This window comes from Heteronotia binoei, chromosome 2 (genome assembly GCF_032191835.1).
Source record: "Heteronotia binoei isolate CCM8104 ecotype False Entrance Well chromosome 2, APGP_CSIRO_Hbin_v1, whole genome shotgun sequence".
NCBI classification, from domain to species: domain Eukaryota; kingdom Metazoa; phylum Chordata; class Lepidosauria; order Squamata; family Gekkonidae; genus Heteronotia; species Heteronotia binoei.
This window is the reverse complement of record NC_083224.1, coordinates 76,405,744-76,424,911: the sequence shown is the minus strand read 5'-3', so window position 1 is coordinate 76,424,911 and position 19,168 is coordinate 76,405,744. Positions and strand designations below refer to the sequence as shown.

The window sequence follows — 19,168 nt, the reverse complement described above, 5'->3', positions numbered from 1 at the left end:
TGAGCAGAGCAGCCTTGCAGAGCATTCTAAAAGCTTTCACAGACTGCACTCTTTTCACCTCCTTGAGGAGCCTGTTCCATTAAGTGCAAACAACTGCAGAAAGACCATGGGCCTGCATCAATACTAGATGGGCCACTTTAATGAGGGAATTACTGAAAGGTGGCCATAGCTAGGGCATGAACAACAACATACAGGTAGTGATAGTCCTTTAGATACATAGGTCCTTGGCCATGAATGTAGGGTTGCCATCTATCCACCCTCACTAACTTCTCATTTGCCCACTAGTGCTGATCATAGGAGAGCGTGGAGTGTCCGAACCCAGAAGTGACTGGCAGTGCTCTAGGAGAACTCTCAAATCTCTTTTGTCTTGACCAAAGAGATCTGCGGGATTCTTAGAGTGTCTCCTAGAAGTGCTATCAATTCCAGGTTCAGATGCAAATCCTCACCACCACCTCACACTTTCTCCTGCCACAACAATCAGCAGGCCTGGTAACCTCACATGAAAGATTTTGATAATTAGCACCTAACATTAAACTCAGAAATAAACTGGCAGCCAATTAAGCTATTTAAAACTGTCAAAATGTATTCTAGACGACCGGCTCATAACAAGTGGGCTGCCACATTCTGCATGTTATATGTTGGTTGTAGTTGCATGGTGCAATCCTGTGTACAACCATTAAGCTTTTGCTACAATAAAAATTGTTAGTCTTAAAGGTGCTGCTGGACACTTTACTATTTTGCAGCAACAGACTAACATGGCTAACTTCTCTGGATCAGTAAGCAAGATGTCTTCAGTTCAGTTTGTCAGTAGGGGATGCTGTGGGTCAAAGGGCACCTTAGTAATGTCACCTGTTATGTTAGCTCTGTTTTTGGAAGGTTAAAAATGTTTCAGTATATTGGCCTGGGCTTCCTTCACAGGGTAAAATTGCTGTACCAAATATCAGGGCAGCAACTCTGTCTCCTTTTCTATCCCCAACATAGTACTGTCATGATATTTGGATTATATGGTCCTTAAACATACCAGTGGGACAACTGTTTAGAGTTCTTGTTGGAATTGTCCATTGCTTGATTGTAATGAATCAGAACTGCAAGGTGGTAGGTTGCTATCATCAAAGCTTTCTTTGAAGAAGAAACTGACCTTAATTTATGTTTGACCTTCTTTCCATAATACTTTACAAAAAAACGTGATGATTGCCACATCTATGTGTCACATCATCCAGAAGTGAAATGCAATCACATTGCCTCTAGGGTGAAGTGTTGTGTTTTATTTTGGTCTGAGTAAGTAAGAGGGCATATGATCATGTTGCATTTTTTTGTTACTGCCAATCAGATCTATTTATGCAGTACTCAAAGAAATAATAAGTGGCATATAAATGTACGTGTATTTACTGGGCTAATCTCTCATTGGACTGATCTCTTATACTGTGGTAGAAGTGTGGTTTTCCGTAGCATGAAGTATGTCCCTTAATTTTTATATGTATATATATTCAGGGCTCTGTTTCTAGCAGGAGCTCCTCTGCATATTAGGCCATGCCCCCCTGATGTAGCCAATCCTCCTGGAGCTTACAGTAGGCCCTGTAAGAAGAGCCCTCTAAGCTCTTGGAGGATTGGCCACATCAGAGGGGCATGGCCTAATATGCAGAGGAGCTCCTGCTAGAAAAAGAGCCCTGTATATATTTTAAGGGACATATTTACATAGGTCTCTCCTCCACTTAATTCTCACAGCAAGCCTGTGTGGTAAACTATGTTGAGTGTGTGTGACTGGTCCACCAAGGTCAGCCATGACAGAGTGTGGATTTGAATCTGGGCTGACATGCTAGTCCAGGGGTCCCCAAGTTGAGGACCCCTACTCTAGCCACTACACCATGCTGGTTTTCTATGACATCCTGACCTTTGTCCTAATTCCTAGAGGGTTTGAATACTGGGCTTAATTGGTATTTAAATAGAAAAATCCAGACTGGTTCCTTAATTTCTCAAGGGCTGGGTGCTTCTCATCCTTGAAAGTTCTGGAATGCCTTTACTGGGCTTTCTGAACTGCTGGCTTGGGAAAGTCAGAGTTTGTCTCTTCTGACAAGGCATTTTCTTGTTGGCTGTGATGGGACTTGGATACAGCTGCAGTGCCTCTTCCCTCCATGCCAGCTGGCTTCTGACTGTGTCAGGTTTCAGGACTTTGCCTCCCCATACCCTTTTAAAGATTAGGTTATTAGAACTCGTCAGAGTCGACAACTGTCTGGAGAATGAAACTGCCTCTGAGAGTTGAAGGGCTCAAACAGTTTGGGAGAAGCTCCATTGAAGCTAAACAAAAGCCAGACCAAACAAATGAGAGGAATATTTTTGAAGGAAAGGAAGACAGTGGTGATGACAAAAGACTATTGATGGGAAGCATTTTGAAGAATGAACAGAGATATCCTATTATAGTGAAGAACTGGACCAAAGGATTTTGGGGATAAAGACTGACTTTCTGGCAACGTATCCTTTATACTATATTGAATTTTATCTTGGAGTTAAGCTGATAGCCATGAGAGCTAAATGGAACCTTCATGTTCAAAATTAGAATATCTCTGAATACCTGTTGCTGGGGGAACAGGGGGAGGCTTTTGGCACCTGTGCCCCTACTTGTGAGTCTTCTGAGGCAACTCTTTGGCCGTGTTGGAAACAGTAAGTTGGGCTAGATGGATCTTTGGTCTAATCCAGGGCTGTTTATAGGAGCAGGACTTAACTCCTAAATCATTATTGTGATTTTCTTAAATTAAATTTTCCAAGGTTAAGGACAATACTTAAATTTAAGAGGCCTGTGATAAGAATAGAAACCATGTGCTTCTTAATGTCCCATGTTACATTATTGATAACATTGACCCATTACAGGTTCATAGTTAAGGTCAGGAAGATGAGTTAGTGAAAAGACTGGTGTTTTCAGGAGTTGAGGGCTGGAGAGTTGTTATGCAAGCAAGTTCTTTGACTGCAGACTTTGTTATAGATTGTGGGCATCTCCATTAGATTATCTGTGCTACATATTCTCATGTATAAAAGGGGGAGGGAGACTGCTGTCTTCTTTCTCGTGTGCTAAGGAGAATGAGAAACTTCAACGTTATAGTGATTTCTGTATTTCCTATTATGTTTGTATTTTCCTAGGATTATAAACTCAAGGAAAATATTTTTCATTCCATTTTTGTTGATGAGTCATGCATACTGTGCTATAGAATCAATAATATAATATAAAGATCAGTAGGAGTTTATAGCAAAATATTAAGTGTACTGTTGGCTATAAGGACAATGGTTGTTCTTTCCCTGAAAGAATCCTTTGCAAACAGGAAAGTTAATGCAGGAATTGATTCAAGGCATGAAATCACTGTAGTGTAAACTCCCTCTGCTAATTCTTTGCTTAGCACTAAGGTGAGGTGAGATCTCCAGTTCCATACCCAAGAGGATGGTTTGGAAAGTAATGGAAGGAGGAATTAGCAATGTTCCACTGCACTAATTGTTTCCCTCTACATTGGTGGAAATGTTATGTGTTGGTTGTAGTTGCATGGTGCAAACCTGTGTACAACTGCCCAGAACTAGGCTTCGCTATATTCACTGGGGTTTACTCCCAAGTCAGTCTGTTTAGGATCGCAGCCACTTATATAGAGTTAAATAAGTTTTTAAAGCACTTCACAGATAATAGCTTAGTGATGTTTTTCCTATAAATAGGCTTAATGACATTTTTGCATAATCATATTATAAAGCTATAAATCAAAAAGTTCAAAATCATGGGTATTTGTGGGGGAGGAATCCCCAGAAGGAACAGAAACAAGAAAGCTTCCAGCAACTATAAAATCCAACAAAAACACCTAGGGGGGGTAAGGTTGTGGTTCAATGGTAGAACATATCAGTGGCAGAACAGCTGCCTTGATCCAAGAAGAAAGGTGGGAAATAAATATTTTAATAAAATAATTAATAAATAAAATCTGCTTTGCATGCACAAAAAGTCAGGTTCTTCCCCCCTGATCTCCAGTTAAAGTGATCTGGTAGCAGGTAATACCCAAGGGTTCTGGAAAGCTGGTAGCAGTCAGTGTTGACCGTACTGACACTCATAGACCAATTTTCTGATTCAGTTTGACAGCTTCGGGTGTATATGCTCATACCTCAGTAATCTTTACAGCAGCCTTATGAGGTAGACTACCTGGTATTGTCGCCTACTGCAGATGATGGGAGGATCAGTTGGGAGAGAGTAGCTTCTCTAAGGAATCTAGGGAACTTGTTACGGGTGTGTTTTTGTTTCTTTGTTTTTTCCTACTACCTTCCCAGTTTTTATTATTTTTTGTATGCAGCCTCTAACACAAATACCAACCTTACAGTAAGGTTTTCAACAGTGACTTAAAAGATGTATGAAAAGTGTCCATTCCTAGATTCCAAAAACTCCACTCACAGTCTTAGCTGCTACTCTTTATTTGCTCTAAAGCTCTTTTCAAGAATCTTGAAAAAAATCAAATTAATGCAAGATGCAATTTCCCTGTGCCTCTGTTATGTCTTGAAATGTAAGCTAATGTACCGCATGGCAATCGCTACAGAGGCGACCAAGAGAAACCCTCTGGTTCCCGGATGTAGCTCGCTAGACACTCTGCCCATCAAGATCTGTGGCGGGAAGTTTAACTGGCCAGGATTGGACTGGTCAGACTGGGCTGGCAGTTCCAGGGAATGTATATAAGCGGGACCCGGCCCGCGTGTTCTCTCGTAATGTACCACTGAATAAAGCATGTTGCCTTCAAACCAATCCATCAATCAGTACATTACAGTGGCGACGAAGGTGGGATCCTAGCCAGGTAACTCCTGAAGAGGGACTCCACGGAGCTGGCCGGAGACGAAGAAGGTACACCGTCTAGGGAGACGGAAGCACCTGCCGCCGCAGCCACCATGGCTAACCCGGGCGGAACGACGGGTCGTCTCGAAGAGTTCAATCCCGCTAAACCGGAGAGGTGGGAGACCTACGCGAAGCAGGTCGATTGCTATCTTCGAGCAAACATGGTAACGGATGACAGCCGTAAGAGAGATGTGCTTCTGAGCGTCTGCGGAGAGGCCACATTCGAGATCGCCAAGGGTCTCTCGGCCTCCGCAAGGATCACGGAGAAGAAGTACGAGGAGATAGTCCGACTCCTTACTGGGCACTTCTTGCCCCAACCCTCAATTATCGCCCGCCGATTCCTCTTCCACAAGAGGGACCAAGAAGCGGGAGAGATGACAGCCGAATACCTGGCCGCTCTCTGCCAAATTGTGGGAAACTGTAGCTTCGACAAGCTAGAGGAGGTCCTGAGGTACCGTTTCGCCTGGGGCCTGAGGGATGAAAGACTACAGCAAAAGCTCTTTGCAAAGGAAGAGCTCACCCTCCAGGGCGCCTTCAACGAGGCCACCGCATTCAAGAGAACCAATAAAGCTTTCCACAACCCGCGGGCAGAAGCCGTCCACCAGGAGGAGATGGCGCAAAGCCACCCAGAGGAGGAGGAGACACACCAGCTATGCCGCCAACCAGGGATGGGACCGAGAGCGACCCAGCGGCCATGAGCGACCGAGAAACCAGTCACCACCAAGTGCGCCAGCTGCGGGGACCCACACGAGCGTCAGGACTGCCCCTATCGCAATGTGGACTGCAGGAACTGCAGGAAAATGGGCCACATCGCGTGGGCTTGCCAGGCCAAGGCCACCCACAGATGCCAGTCCACCAACCAAGACTCGACCGAGGACTACTCGACCGCCTCGACTAGCCTGCAGGTAATGAACTTGCCCAGCAATACCCCCGACAAGGTCAAAGTATCGATCAGGATCGAGGGAAGCCCCTGCCTGATGAAACTGGACTCGGGCTCCTCCATTTCCATAATTTCGGAGGAGTCCCTAAGAAAACTGTGCCCACGTGGCCGGCCCAGACTGCGACCGGCTGGTTTCATACTATGGGACTTCCAAAAGAACCCCGTACAGATTCTGGGATGGGCCACCGTGAGGGTGGAGTTTAAGAGCTTCAGGGGGAAAATTGATATACTTGTGGTCAAATGCCAGCTCACCACACTGCTGGGCCTGGCCTGGTTTCAACCACTGGGAATTCAGATCATGGGGGTGCAGCAGCTGGGGACGCAAGGGTTCAAGAACGTGTGCCAGGAATTCCGGGAGTTCTTGCAGAGATATCTAATACAACATATACGGTCCGCCCCCTTCCATCCGGCCACCAACGGCCAAGCGGAGCGGATGGTACACACCACAAAAGAGGCCCTGGGACGCATAGTACAGGGGGACTGGGACCACCGCCTGGCCGCCTTCTTATTTGATAATAGAATCATCCCCAACCCAGTCACCGGGGTGAGCCCAGCCAAGTTGTTAATGGGGAGGAAGCTGATCACAAGGTTAGACCGGTTGCATCCAGACCAGGCCACCGACCTCCGCAGTTCTCCCGAGATCAGGGAAGTGGCTAGGGGGTTCTTCCCGGGGGATCCGGTATACACAAGGAACTATGCAAGCAGCCCCGAGTGGGTAGCAGGCCGGGTGCTGCGCGTGACCGGGTCCCGCCACTACAACGTCTCAACGGAGGGGGGCCAAATCCTGCAGAGGCATATAGATCAGATGCGCCGCCGCACATTGCCGGAAGAGCCGGCTGTAGTAAGGAACGAAGATGAACCAACAGCCGCACCCACACTGAGAGCTACCCCGCCCATGCCAACTGCTCCAACCAATCGGGCGGAAAAGCAGCACCGTCGTGGGGGCGAACCCCCAGGAGTAGGGGCGCCAGAAGGGCAACAGGTGGTGGACAGCCCTAGGCCGGCGCTACCCCCAAGTGGGGAAACCGCCGCCCCGTCCGCCGCAGCAGCCGCAGCCCTGGCAGCCCCAGTAGCCCCGGTGGCCGCTCTTATTCCACAAGTAACTCCAAGGAGGTCGACCAGGGAACGCAAGGCCCCAGCTTACTTGCAAGACTATGTGTCCTGAACTAGGGGGGGGAGGAGTGTTATGTCTTGAAACGTAAACTAATGTACCGCATGGCGATCGCTACAAAGGCGACCAAGAGCAACCCTCTAGTTCCCAGATGTAGCTCGCTAGACGCTCCGCCCATCAAGATCTGTGGCGGGAAGTTTAACTGGCCAGGATTGGACTGGTCAGACTGGGCAGGCAGTTCCGGGGAATGTATATAAGCGGGACCCGGCCCCAGCCCACCATGTGCTGCTCATTGAAACGCTACCCCTTCAAACCGTCTCGTCACTCAGTACATTACAGCCTCCCTTCTAGTTTTTTGTCGTGACTGTCAGCAATGATGTCTACATTATGGAACCATGTTCTTTGTTCATGAATGCTGTGCCACCTGGTCAGAAATGTAAACTAAGCCTCTCCAGTTCTACCTTCACTTCCTTTGTAGCCATAAATATGCTTGGCCTTGTTCTTGCATATTGAACCTGGATATCTGACTAAATCACTGGCTTGAATCCTGTTTAGATTTCAACAAGCACAAGGAGAAGGGAGATTTTCACCAACCTTCCTCCATGGGAGACCTCCAGTTCCTCCTATAGCTATTCCTGGGGTTCCCCATCCAGCAGGAGCAGCATTTTGGGGTGTGTTTTGATCTGCTGCAGGAAGAAGGCATGGGGGGGGGGGTGGAATGCCGTCTCCCATGCCTGCAAAAATCTAAACAGGATTAGAGATGTGAAAGCCCAGAAAAAAACCGGAAAAATTCGGGAAAAAAACCTGTTTTTTTCCTGAAGCCTTTTTTTTTGTTTTTTTCCGAAAAATTGGAAAAATTGAAAAAAAGAAAAGAAAAATATTGATTATGGATTGTTTTATTTTAACATTATGAATATAATATTTTAAGACAAGGCGTTCAAATATTTTCCAAATCATTTCTAAAAAATATGTATGGTATCAGATTATTCTAATTTCTGTGCACTGAAGACAAGCAAGTTCTTAGTCATGCCCATTCATTTAAACTTATTCCTAGACTCCCTTCTGTATACCCCCCCTTGAATTCTTTTTATGAGAATGATTTTTTTATTTTTATTTAATACTGTGGAAAGGAAATATGAATAATTGTTACTTCTGGATTTTTAAAAATTGCTTTGTGGAGGGTTTTTTTGTCTGTTCCACATAAACTAGTAAACAGTTCAGGAGATTGTTGCTCCATTTGTTATAATTACAAATAAATATTATTTAAAAAGAAAATTCTGTTTGTAATAATTGTTTGGATACACTATATTTTTAATATGCTAATTGTGATTTCATGCCAAGTAACATTATCAAAGATTTCAGGTTTTCACGGCTGGTAACATCATTAGGGTTTGTAGAATCTTTCGGGCTCAAGTGGCGTGTTCTACTGGAGAAAGTTTTCCTTCCAGACGTTTCGTTCTCAGCTGCGGAGAACATCCTCAGTGGCGTTGCAGCCGGAGCAGGCGCTCTGACCTTCTTGGCTGCTGTGCATTGAGTGGGGCCAGGGCTGCTGGAGAGCTGCTATTTCTAGGCTGGAGGGGGTGTGGTGAAAGGGCAATTGGTTTGTGGATGTGCCCATTGTTTGGTGGGGCTTCCTGGAAGGGTAGTGATAAGGAAACTGGCTGTTGAATGTGACCATTGTTCTGTGTTAATTGCTGGGAGGGTTGGAAGGGGTGTGAAGATAAGGAAGATGGTTGTTGACTGTGCTGATTGTTCTGTGGAATGTACTGGTTGTTCTGACTTTCTGCAATTTAAAGTCTGTAGGGTGTTTTGCAGAGCTGGGTACCAAGATTGGTGGATGAAAATGCCTTCTTCCTTTCTGTTAAAATTGTGCTGGTGTTTGTAAATCTCAATAGCTTCTGTGTTCAGGCGGGTATGATAATGTGAGACCGTAGAAAGGACTTCAGTTCTTTCAAAGTGGATGTCATCATTGTCCATAGTCATATTTTATGTTCCTAAAGTAACAGAATGACTTTCAATCTGGAAAAAAAAAACAAGTGCTAATGTGGCAATTTTTTTTTCAATTTTTCTGAAAATTTTCATGTTTTTATGGGTTTTACCTGGGTTTTTTTCTGAGCTTCAAAATTTCTGGAAATTTTACATCTCTAGGCAAGATTCAGGATAGTTTTTTCAGCACTTCAGATTTTGTCCCTTGTTTGTTTGCATGGCACCGAGTATCAAGAACTGGCATAGCTTTTTACAAAAGCTTTTTCTCAGCAATAAAGCATGCCATGTGGTATGTACTCAGAATTAATACAGATTTTCGCATGCATCCTGCTGCTCTGCCAAGCATAGTTCTGAAGTCTTCTGCTGGAAGAAGAGCTTCTTGAATTGGCAGAAGGCTCTTTTAGGTGAAGGGAGATCTCAAACTTTGTTGAACTAAATAGTATGATGCAAGCCTTTGATTCTAAGTATGGGTCACAGGTTGCTATCTCCAGTTTGGAAATTCTTGGAAATTTGGGGTTGAAGCCTGGGAAAGGCAGGGTTCAGGGTGGAGAGCGACCTCAGTGAGATATAATATTACGGAGTCCTAAATCCACAGTGTACCCGATCTCTGTAATCTGGAGATCCATTGTAATCTCCAGGTAGGTTTGCCGGTTCCAGGTTGAATATACCTGGAGAATTTGGGGGTGAAGCCTGAGGAGGGCGGGATTTGGGGAGAGGAGAGACTTCAGTGAATTATAATGCCATAGTCCATCATCAAAAGTGGCCATTTTCTCCAGGAGAACTGATCGCTGTCACCTGGAGATCAGTTGTAATCTCAGGAGATCTCCAGCCATCACCTAGAGGTGTGTGAAACCAGAGAGCTCATGGGTATGAGTAAGGTATGTAGGAGAACACTCTGTGAGAGCTTTAACTAATATATATTGAAAACAATATTTTAAACAATATTTTGAATCACAATATTTTCACATTAATTTGAAATTATTTTACAGTCCATTTTACAATATACAATGTTTTTCTTCGTTTGTAGACTTCCTGAAGTCCAATGCACCAATGCAGGTGTGGTTGCAGTTCCCAAACTGGTGTGGCTGCAACTGGACTGCTGCTTCTGTCCACTTTCAGAAAATCCTTCTTCAGGCAGCACACCAAGGAATACAGTTTCAATTTGGCACTGCTCTGCTTATCTCCAGGGATCAAGCACGGCTCCACATTTCTCTTTGTCCTTAGCTTCCTTTGAAAGGCAAAGATTGAACCCACTTGGCATCAGTTCTTCAGACAGTGACAGCAAAACCTGTCTAAATTACAGGACAGTTGAGAGTCAGGGATGTAAGTCTAGCATATGTTTTTGTAGCAAATAAAACCAAAATGTAAAGAAAATGATGCAGCTCTTATATATCCAGTAGCCCTTCCTGTTGCCAAAGCCTTGTCCACTTAGAGAATGCAGTGCTTTTTTGGCAACAACCGTCCAATGTGGGCAAGAGTGACCACATATTTTCACTGTGATTTCATAACAGCTGCAGACCTTGAGACTGTTTTCATGCTGATACAGCTAGAGAGAAAGTACCCTAGTCATACTTTGCAACTATTTAATCTTAAGAGTGACTGGAAGTTGGCTAGATTCCTGTAGCTACTATCCCAAGAACACTTTCATGGGAATGAATACAACTGGACTTATTTCTGAGCAGACTTGCTTAGGATTGCTTTCAAAGTAACCTCTTCATTAAGGCAGACATGTAATAATATTAGACTGAAAGAACAATCTTCATGAACTTTGCAAATAAAGATCTTGCAAATAAAGGTATGATTCCTGCATACCCTTTTCGTGCAAACTCCAGGATTTTATTCTGAGGTGATTTTTTCTGCACATGTGGAATCAATACGTGTAAAAGTGGCAGGGATAATTAATGGATGAATTATAGATTACAAACAACCACCTTGATGCTGGCTGTATTTGAATATGTTGATCAACAGCTCACTTCACACAAGAGAAAAAAGACAGTCTGGTGACCATCAGTGGTTACTTCGTGATTAATTTCTCCAGCTCTTGGTTATATAAATTAGTTTGCAGGCAGAATTGGAGAGCTAAGAATTATGGGAACAGGTAGCCTTCATCTCTTCATGGCAAGAATGCTTAGTGCTGTTTACTTCTTAAATTTAAGTTTTACTCTTATATTTGCAATCAGGGTAATTGAAAACAGCTTCATAAATAGCTATTCACATTCTCACCTATTCATCCACATTAGATGCCACTATGGGAGGAAGTAGGAAAATTGCTTTAGATTTGTTCTTTTCCCCTCAGGCTAGATATATTAGAAAGGATTTAACATTGGTAAATCGCCAATGGAAACATTCATAGGATGCCATATCACCACTCCTGACCTGCACTCCACAGCATATCTAAATAAATAAATTGTACCTAATTAGATACTCAAAATTCAGTTGAAAATCTGAAAATTTAGGGCTGTCTTCTTGTTTTCTTGAAAGTGGAGATAAGTACAACCTTGAATTTTGGGATTTATTCATGCTGGTAATCTGGAGTGTGTAAAAAATGGCCTGTATTCCACCACATGAAATTCAGAAGCTTTTTTCCCGCCTAAGAAGGCTTCTGCCAGTTTGAGTAACTCTTACACATGCCATTCTGGTTTGAGATCAGAGCAGATCAAGTCTATTTTGCCAGATAGTGCCAACATACAAGTCCCATAAGTAACTCATAGAAAAAGAAAAAACTGATTTTATTCTACTGCAGAATGGTTAAATGTTAGAGCTCACGTTCCATCAGCAGGTTGGATAATATAAATTTGTCTTGCATAAGGGTAGAGTTTATTTTTTGAGCAGATGTCGGAGGATGGTGGAAGACAGGAGGGCCTGGTGTGACTTTGTCCATGGGGTCACAAAGAGTTGGACTCGACTGTGCAACTGAACAACAACAAAAAGTTTATTTTCTGAGATCTTGGAGTAGAAAAATATTGCTTTTGTGCATTTTCTTGCCAATACAGAGATCAGAACAAAGGAAAGGGTCAATAAACTGAGTTTTCCCCAGCTTCCAACTTGAGCCAATGAGTGAGGAGCTAACATAATATCACATGACTTACAAAGATACCTAAATCAGGCCCGCAGTTACAGTGGGGCCCCTGGTGCCACAGTCCCCCTGACTTCTTGACAAGGCCTCCTGACTTCCCATCCAGCCAACAGGGGCTGGCTGGCCATTGCTTGAGGCATGCACCTAATTGCTCCAGCTCTGGGGGCTGCTCCAGGTGAGCAGAAAGGAAAGCAAGATCGGGGGTGGGGGTGGGGGGGAGAGTTGTGAATGTGGACTGGCAGGAGGACTTGGGGAGAGAAAAAGTGGAGCAAGCACTCTTAGAACCCCTCTATCCTTAATTCTGCTTTGCCTGCAACGCAACTGCAGCATTAATGAATTAATTCCATGCAGTTTGTGTCCTGAGGAGGATTGCAAAGAGAGCTGCGGTGCAGTACAGGGGAGGGAGCTGCTGCTGCCAGCAATTCTGCTTCTTCTTGTTTCAGCTGGCGCTCCGGCACCTGAGCAGCTGGAGCAGGACCCTGTGGCTGCTTTTGTGGGGAAGAAGCTTCTGCCACACAGGGAATGGCAACACAGCAGGAGAGCACAGGAGGGACAAGCACACCTCCTTCCCTCCCTCCTCCTCCCTTCTGCTCTTCTCCCTCCTCATTCTCTGCTCGCTCACTTCTCCCCACTCTTCTCCATAGGCACCAAAACCCCCTCTCATTTTCTTTCTCTCTCCCCCTGGCTTTCCCCTGTCTTTTTTTCTTCTCCTCAAACACACAGAGGCACATACATGTCCACAGGCTTTCTTTCTCTCCCCTCCTGCAGGATCGCAGCATTAAAAAGCAATCCAGATCAACCAGTCTCAGTCTGTTGCAGCACTTTTAAGGTCTGTATTAAAAAGGCAGCAGCTAAGGGGTGATATTTGGAATATACATCTGACAGAGTCTTGCAGTTCTTCCGGGGTAATACTAAAGTGATGGATCCTCTCCCTGGCTTTGCATCAGAGGAGAAGGGAAAACAGGATCCTCATAAATGAAAGACTCCTTCCTCAGAGAGCCAGTTTGGTGTAGTGGTTAAGTGTGTGGACTCTTATCTGGGAGAACCGGGTTTGATTCCCCACTCCTCCATTTGCACCTGCTGGAATGGCCTTGGTTCAGCCATAGCTCTGGCAGAGGTTGTCCTTGAAAGGGCAGCTGCTGTGAGAGCCCTCTCCAGCCCCACCCACCTCACAGGGTGTCTGTTGTGGGGGAGAAAGGTAAAGGAGATTGTGAGCCGCTCTGAAACTCTTTGGAGTGGAGGGCGGGATATAAATCCAATATCTTCATCTTCTTCAGCTCCTCTCTTCTTGTCAACCTGGACTGTCCCCCAGCTAATTGATGTGTCCCCTGACCTGAGAAATCCTGGCTATGCCCCTGACTTTAACTATGTTTCCCATGAGGCTTCATTTTAAACCAATTTACAGATCTATTATAGACTACAGACTGCCTTACTAGATTCTGCTAGGGACAGCATACATACCAATGTGTTTTATAGTTTTATATCATAGAGGGTTAGAGGACACCCAATGGAAACAGCATGTCAGGGTTTATACATGCAGTAACAATGTTTTCACACAGTGAAACAATGACTTCTGGAAGTCATTGTTTGGTGAGTAATAAAAGTTCAAGAATACAATAAAGAGGATCAGAAAAACTGATAGTGGACAAGGCTGTCATTGGCTATCATCAAAGACCTAATATGAGCCTGCTTTGCAGGAAGGGCAAGATATAAGCCTGCCTAAATAAACAAATGCTGTGCAGACAAATGGATTCATTTTGCTGTGACTTCACAATTCATCAGGGGCAATAAGCGGATGAGAAGGTGCTGGTTCACCAGTGGTTTTGGGTACACATCACACACTATATCATAGTGAAGACAGGAAAAATAGAAAAAGATAGTTCACTGCCCTCAGCTGCAGTTGACCCCAAGTCCCTTCTAGCATTGTGGGCTCTCCAGGCTGCATGTCTTCTTCATCCCCTGCCAGGTCAGCGATTTCCGATGGGGAAACTACCTGGCTAGGATCCCACCTTCATCGCCAATGTAATGAACTGAGTTACGAGACTTGTAGAAGGCAACATGCTTTATTGGCAAGTACATCACAAGAGAACATGGTGGGTCCGGGTCCCCAATTATATACATCTCTCGGAACAACCCTCTTACCTGGCCAGGTCCAATCCTGGCCAGTTAAACTTCCCACCACAGATCTTCATAGGCGGAGGGTATTTACGTCATTACATCTGGTGACCTGCGGTCTCCCACTGGTCACCTCTGCGCGCACGCACGCACTGTGTTGAGTTCAGGGATTGAATTGCAAGACACAACAGTTGCATTAGTAATTAAACTGCAGCAAAACTTTTTTTTAAGTGCAACATTTCCATAGCAGTTGTAGAAGTAAGTTTTGCTGATGTCATGAGAGAGAGTCAATTAGTGATATTAAAAGCCCACTTCTGGTTCAGACTTGCATAGCCATCCCCCCGGAGTGATTAAAATTTGTTTTAGGTACTGTGTAATCTAACTCTCTTCAAAGCAGACTTTGTTGATTTGTCAGTGGGCCAAAGCACACATTATTGTCCCTGGGGGCCTTGGGTTGAACACCAGCAGAAATGGAGCAGCTTCTGGAGCTCTTTCTAGCAGGGCTTTTTTTGAGCAGGAGCCCACAGGAACACAGTTCCAGCTGGCTTGGTGTCAGGGGGTGTGGCCTAATATGTAAATGAGTTCCTGCTGGGCCTTTTCTTTAAAAAGCCCTGTGTGGAACAATGGTGATGTCAGAGGGTGTGGTCTAATATACAAATGAGTTCATGCTGGGCTTTTTCTACAAAAAAGCCTGCTCTCTAACGTAGGGATTCCAATCAAGGAGCAGCAAATCCTTATGCTTAGTGATCTTGGTCTGTACATTTGCAGGGATGCGTCACTGTTTTGCCTTAAAAGACTTGAGTTAACCATAAGCCAACATTGTTTTACCCATTTGATCCTAAGTGCCAAACACTGGTAATACTGGTGTACTTTATTTTATTCACATAGAATAGAAGTAAAATCTTTAGACTTTTAATTAACATCCCCTTAAACTTATCAATTATGACTCAATTAAATTTGCAAAATCAGTCATTCCTTATTTACAGTTGTGACGGAATCGAAGGGTTAAAGTAGTAGCTGAGGACTCAAAGATCACTGAGTCATGTGACCCGAGGGTGGGGGCCAGGTGCGCTCAGAACTCTCAGTTCTGGTGTGGGGGGTTAACTGTCAAAAACGGGGAGTTGGAGACAGAGTGCTGTGAAGGAGACTTCGTGGGGAGGGAAGCTCTCGGTCGGCTCGGTGAAATCAGCCAGGTGGCTGTGGAGGGCATATCTCTTGGTCGCGGGTGCCCTCAGAGAAAGAGGAGGGTGACAAGAGAGTGTCAAGGTGGAAGACAATAGTGGTCACAGACATATTTTACACTGCTCCTAAGAACTTATAAGGTGGCAGAGGGAGAGCCGCGGGTCTGAGGGAGTCAGGAGAGCTGGGGGCTGTCACACCAGATGACTCCAGGGACCAGGCATATAAAGCCCAAAAAGGCCAGCCTGAGTAAAGTTTTGGAGAAGGGAATAATAAAAGGACTGTGAACCCTGAAAAACCTCAGTGCCCTACTGAAGGTGTCCAGGCTACAGCCTGTATATAAACTGTTATTCATAAGAAGACACAATCTATGCTCTGTATAAACATCCCATCACCCCCAGTTCAAGCCTATCTGTAAATAAAGTACTGTGGTTGATTGTTTCGATCTTCGGTGCCTGAGTCTTTGGGAGAGACATCTATTCAGCAGTGATCCCCTCATTTGCTATCAACAGGACCCCTGAAGTGACTAATATCATTATACGTCCTTGCGCAGTCACAGAAAAAGGCGGGCAATAGGCCGCCATTGCATTAAATGGTTATAACAGTTTTTAATCAAAGGCTTTCTCTCAAAGTCATATAAAGTAAAAGTGACCATACTGAAATGTTACAAAGACATGAACCAATTAAAAAAAGCAAGCTGTAAATTGTTTGCAGTGGGATAAAATTAGAGCAATGCTGCTTTCCCTTTTCCGCCTTTATTAGTGATGTTTTCTGCTGTACTAACATGAGCATTCCAGCTAAAAGCAGTATGGCCACCTATCAAGAAAGGTGGCTCCCAATCAGCATAATGACAGACTTGTTTTCATTTTACTGATGAGGAACTAAAAAACTAATTAAAATTGCCTTCCCAGAATTGTATTATCTTTTATTTGGCGAACTCTGACTTAACTTTTTGCTTTCTTTGATGCAGCCTTGCAGTTTGCTAGCAAAAAGTGATCCAACAAGATAGGAAGCTCTGCCAACTAGAAACATAACAGCAATTGGTAGAAGAACCTTGCAGAGAAAGGTTTATAAATCAATAAAAAATGGTGAAACTAGTGCTTAATGTTTTTAAAGGAATCCATGTTGCCGTACGTGTGGAATCTGCATCTGTATAGTACTAGGTTCAGAACATACTAAAGCTTTAGTGTGGGAATTAGTATTTGCCCATCATGAAGGGTACTACAGTACTGCACAGTGTTTATGATAGTATTGCATACTCCAGTTCAAAGAGCAAAGTGCAATATGTGGTCCACTCATACTAAATGAGAGGTAGCCTTACTCCAAGAAGATAGTCTTGTAGTGGGAGGGGGCAGGAAGAATAGCTGTGGTTTTGCCCTCCTTTTATAGCTGCATGACATGCACAAGATGATGGATATTCATCCTGCACATAGAAGACATACACAAGAGCTGCTTATCGATATTTTTAAATGGAACCCATAGAGATACCCCTTGTGTATGCATGTTAAATGACACAGCATGGAATGCACTGGGAGGGGTGGGATTATATATCTCATCATTAGTGATGGCATAGCTAATAACTGATAAGTGCCAATGATGCAAATTCAACTACTTTCTAGATGCTGCTCCTGAGTGCAATTACTCTCCTAAACAGGGAAAGAATGGCATTTCCCCAGCACCAATATATTGCAGTTTGATTGCTGGGAACTTGCATTATCTCTGAAACAAACAAAAATTTCTACCATAATACTGTGTAACAAATGTGGACTATCTCTATAAATGAATCAACAGCAAAAGTCTTAGAAGACCTTACTGAAACTGCAAAAGTGTGTGCACACAAGGTGATAGAGGAAGGCCGTGGCAAAAGATGACCTTTTGCAGATGCTTAGGAAATGTGTGCCAGTTCACGTATAATGTTGCATTATAGGGTCTGACATTTGCATCCAAAGCTGATTCCAAGTATGAGCACCAGGGAACCTGCCCTCAAAAGAAGCTCTGACTGGGACTATTTCTTTTTTCTCTCCAAGCAAGAGATTTCACAGGTTATGTATGTAAAGAATTATCTATGCAATTGCCTCTGTCATGTTTCCTTGTTCTTAGATGCAAGAACCTCAATAATCTCTTACATTAAGTACTATTTAATGTACTGTGAAGCCCTAATGCTATATGACAAAATGACATGATGGCAGGGATTTCTCCATAAGATTGCTCTATTGACTATATTATTATGCACCACAGGGTTTTCTTTCTATTGTGCTCTTTCTAAAGAAGGCTGGCTTGTGCAAAAAAGAGTGAGCTATGATGTTTGTTCTTTGAATGCAAGCAGGGAGGGGGAGAGAGACAAATACTAAGGAAACAGTGTGGTTTCCCCCTGCATCTTACATGTTCCTTCTGCCTCTGGGTTCACTCTGTTCTCCACAGCATTAGTCAAAGCTCATTGTTCTTGGCTGCTGACACAGAAGCTTTATTTCCTTAGAGAGCAGACTCAACACACATGTCTTCCTATTCAGATACTTCCACCTGCATCCAGTCTGCCAATCCTTAACTCAAGCCCTTCCAGGAGATCAATTTACCTGTGCAAGAACTGTGAGAAGGGTTCCTTACCAAAGCCACTCCTCATGCCAGAAATGCATCATTCTGATTCCTGTTCTGGGAAAAAAATATTGCTGATCAACTCTTTGTTAGGAGTCTTTGTAAGTACAACCCTCTTACTTCTGCTTTTGCAAGACAAAGTGCTCAGGAGGAGCACGGACCAATCCACAGGAAACTGCTAGCCTGATAGTATGGGACAACTAGGGTGATAAAGCTACTGAATTCTGGCAAGGAGGATCCCGACTGCAGTATTCTCTATTTTGAGCTTAAAGATAACATACTGCTGGTGCACTTCCTAAAAACAGAGTAGACAGTCTTGGAGGAAGTATGTTATAATGAGGGATGGTGTCTTAACTTGCCCAATTTTCTCCTATAGGGATAATTTTTTCTGGACTTTTAAATGTTTCATTAAAAAAACCCCACAATTCTCAGCCAGTGGCTGAAATTGAAGTCACATCATGCAGTGCTCCCCCTAAGCAGTGGAGCCTTGTGAGCAAAAATGCTACTTTCAGAGCTACTGGCATTAAAGTGGTGAATGAGTAATTTGGCTACTGCATAAATTAGTTTGCTCTGGGGCCATCCTTCCTGAGCAAAGACAAAAATATGTGAGCTGGAGGCTAAAAAACTGTGAACTTCCTCACACTAACTCAGCTTAGGGGGAATGCTTGCACGTGTATCCTAAGCAGTATCTCTCTACCTTGGGAAGGGGCTGTGGTTCAGTAATCCAGCATCTGGTCTGCATCCAGAAGGTCTTGTGTTTAACTCCCAGAATCTCCAGTTTCAAGGCTCAGGTAGTTTGAGGTGGATAGCTATGTTGGCCTGCAGCAGAAGAGCATGATTTGATTTCAGTAGCACCTGAAAGATCAACAAGATTTCCAGCATGTAAGCTTTGGACTGTCAAAGCTCCCCTTGTCAGATAGATAGCAGGTGATGTGAAAGTAGTGCTGCCAAACCCCCGGTCCGGTCGGGGAATTCCCCGCCTGGGAGATTCTCAACCCTACGGCCCACATTGGGCCGTCAAGGGGAACCTCTCCCTACATCGCTGGCGCGATGACGTCACCTGGACGTGACGTAATCAAAGTGGCAGTGCCCGTGCAAGATCACTCTAGCCGTTTCTGTGAAACCTCTGTGGTTTTCCTGGATGCTCTAGCCATTTGGGAGGTTAAAACTCTATGGTACCTATTGTACTCCTGCTATGGGAATCTGGGAACTTGGCAAGCCTATGTGAAAGACCTCTGTCAAAAGGAATCCATGTTGCTGTACATATGAAATCTGTTGAACAAAGCAGGAGTCAAGGTGCACCTTTAAGATCAACCAAGTTTTATTGAG

General features: G+C 44.2%; 1 protein-coding gene across 3 annotated transcripts in view; it reads left to right on the top strand.

Moving 5' to 3' along the window:
• Positions 1-19,168, top strand: part of TMCC2 (transmembrane and coiled-coil domain family 2) — a 150,993-nt gene that overhangs the window by 92,176 nt on the left and 39,649 nt on the right. The window contains exon 1 of one of the 3 annotated variants that reach the window (XM_060231325.1): positions 17,806-17,940. The exons of the other annotated variants lie outside the window; for them this stretch is intronic. Within the exon in view, the coding sequence (XP_060087308.1) occupies positions 17,866-17,940 (75 nt within the window). The 5' untranslated portion in view covers positions 17,806-17,865. Of the gene's footprint in view, positions 1-17,805; positions 17,941-19,168 lie in introns of those variants that run through there. 3 annotated transcript variants of the gene reach the window in all.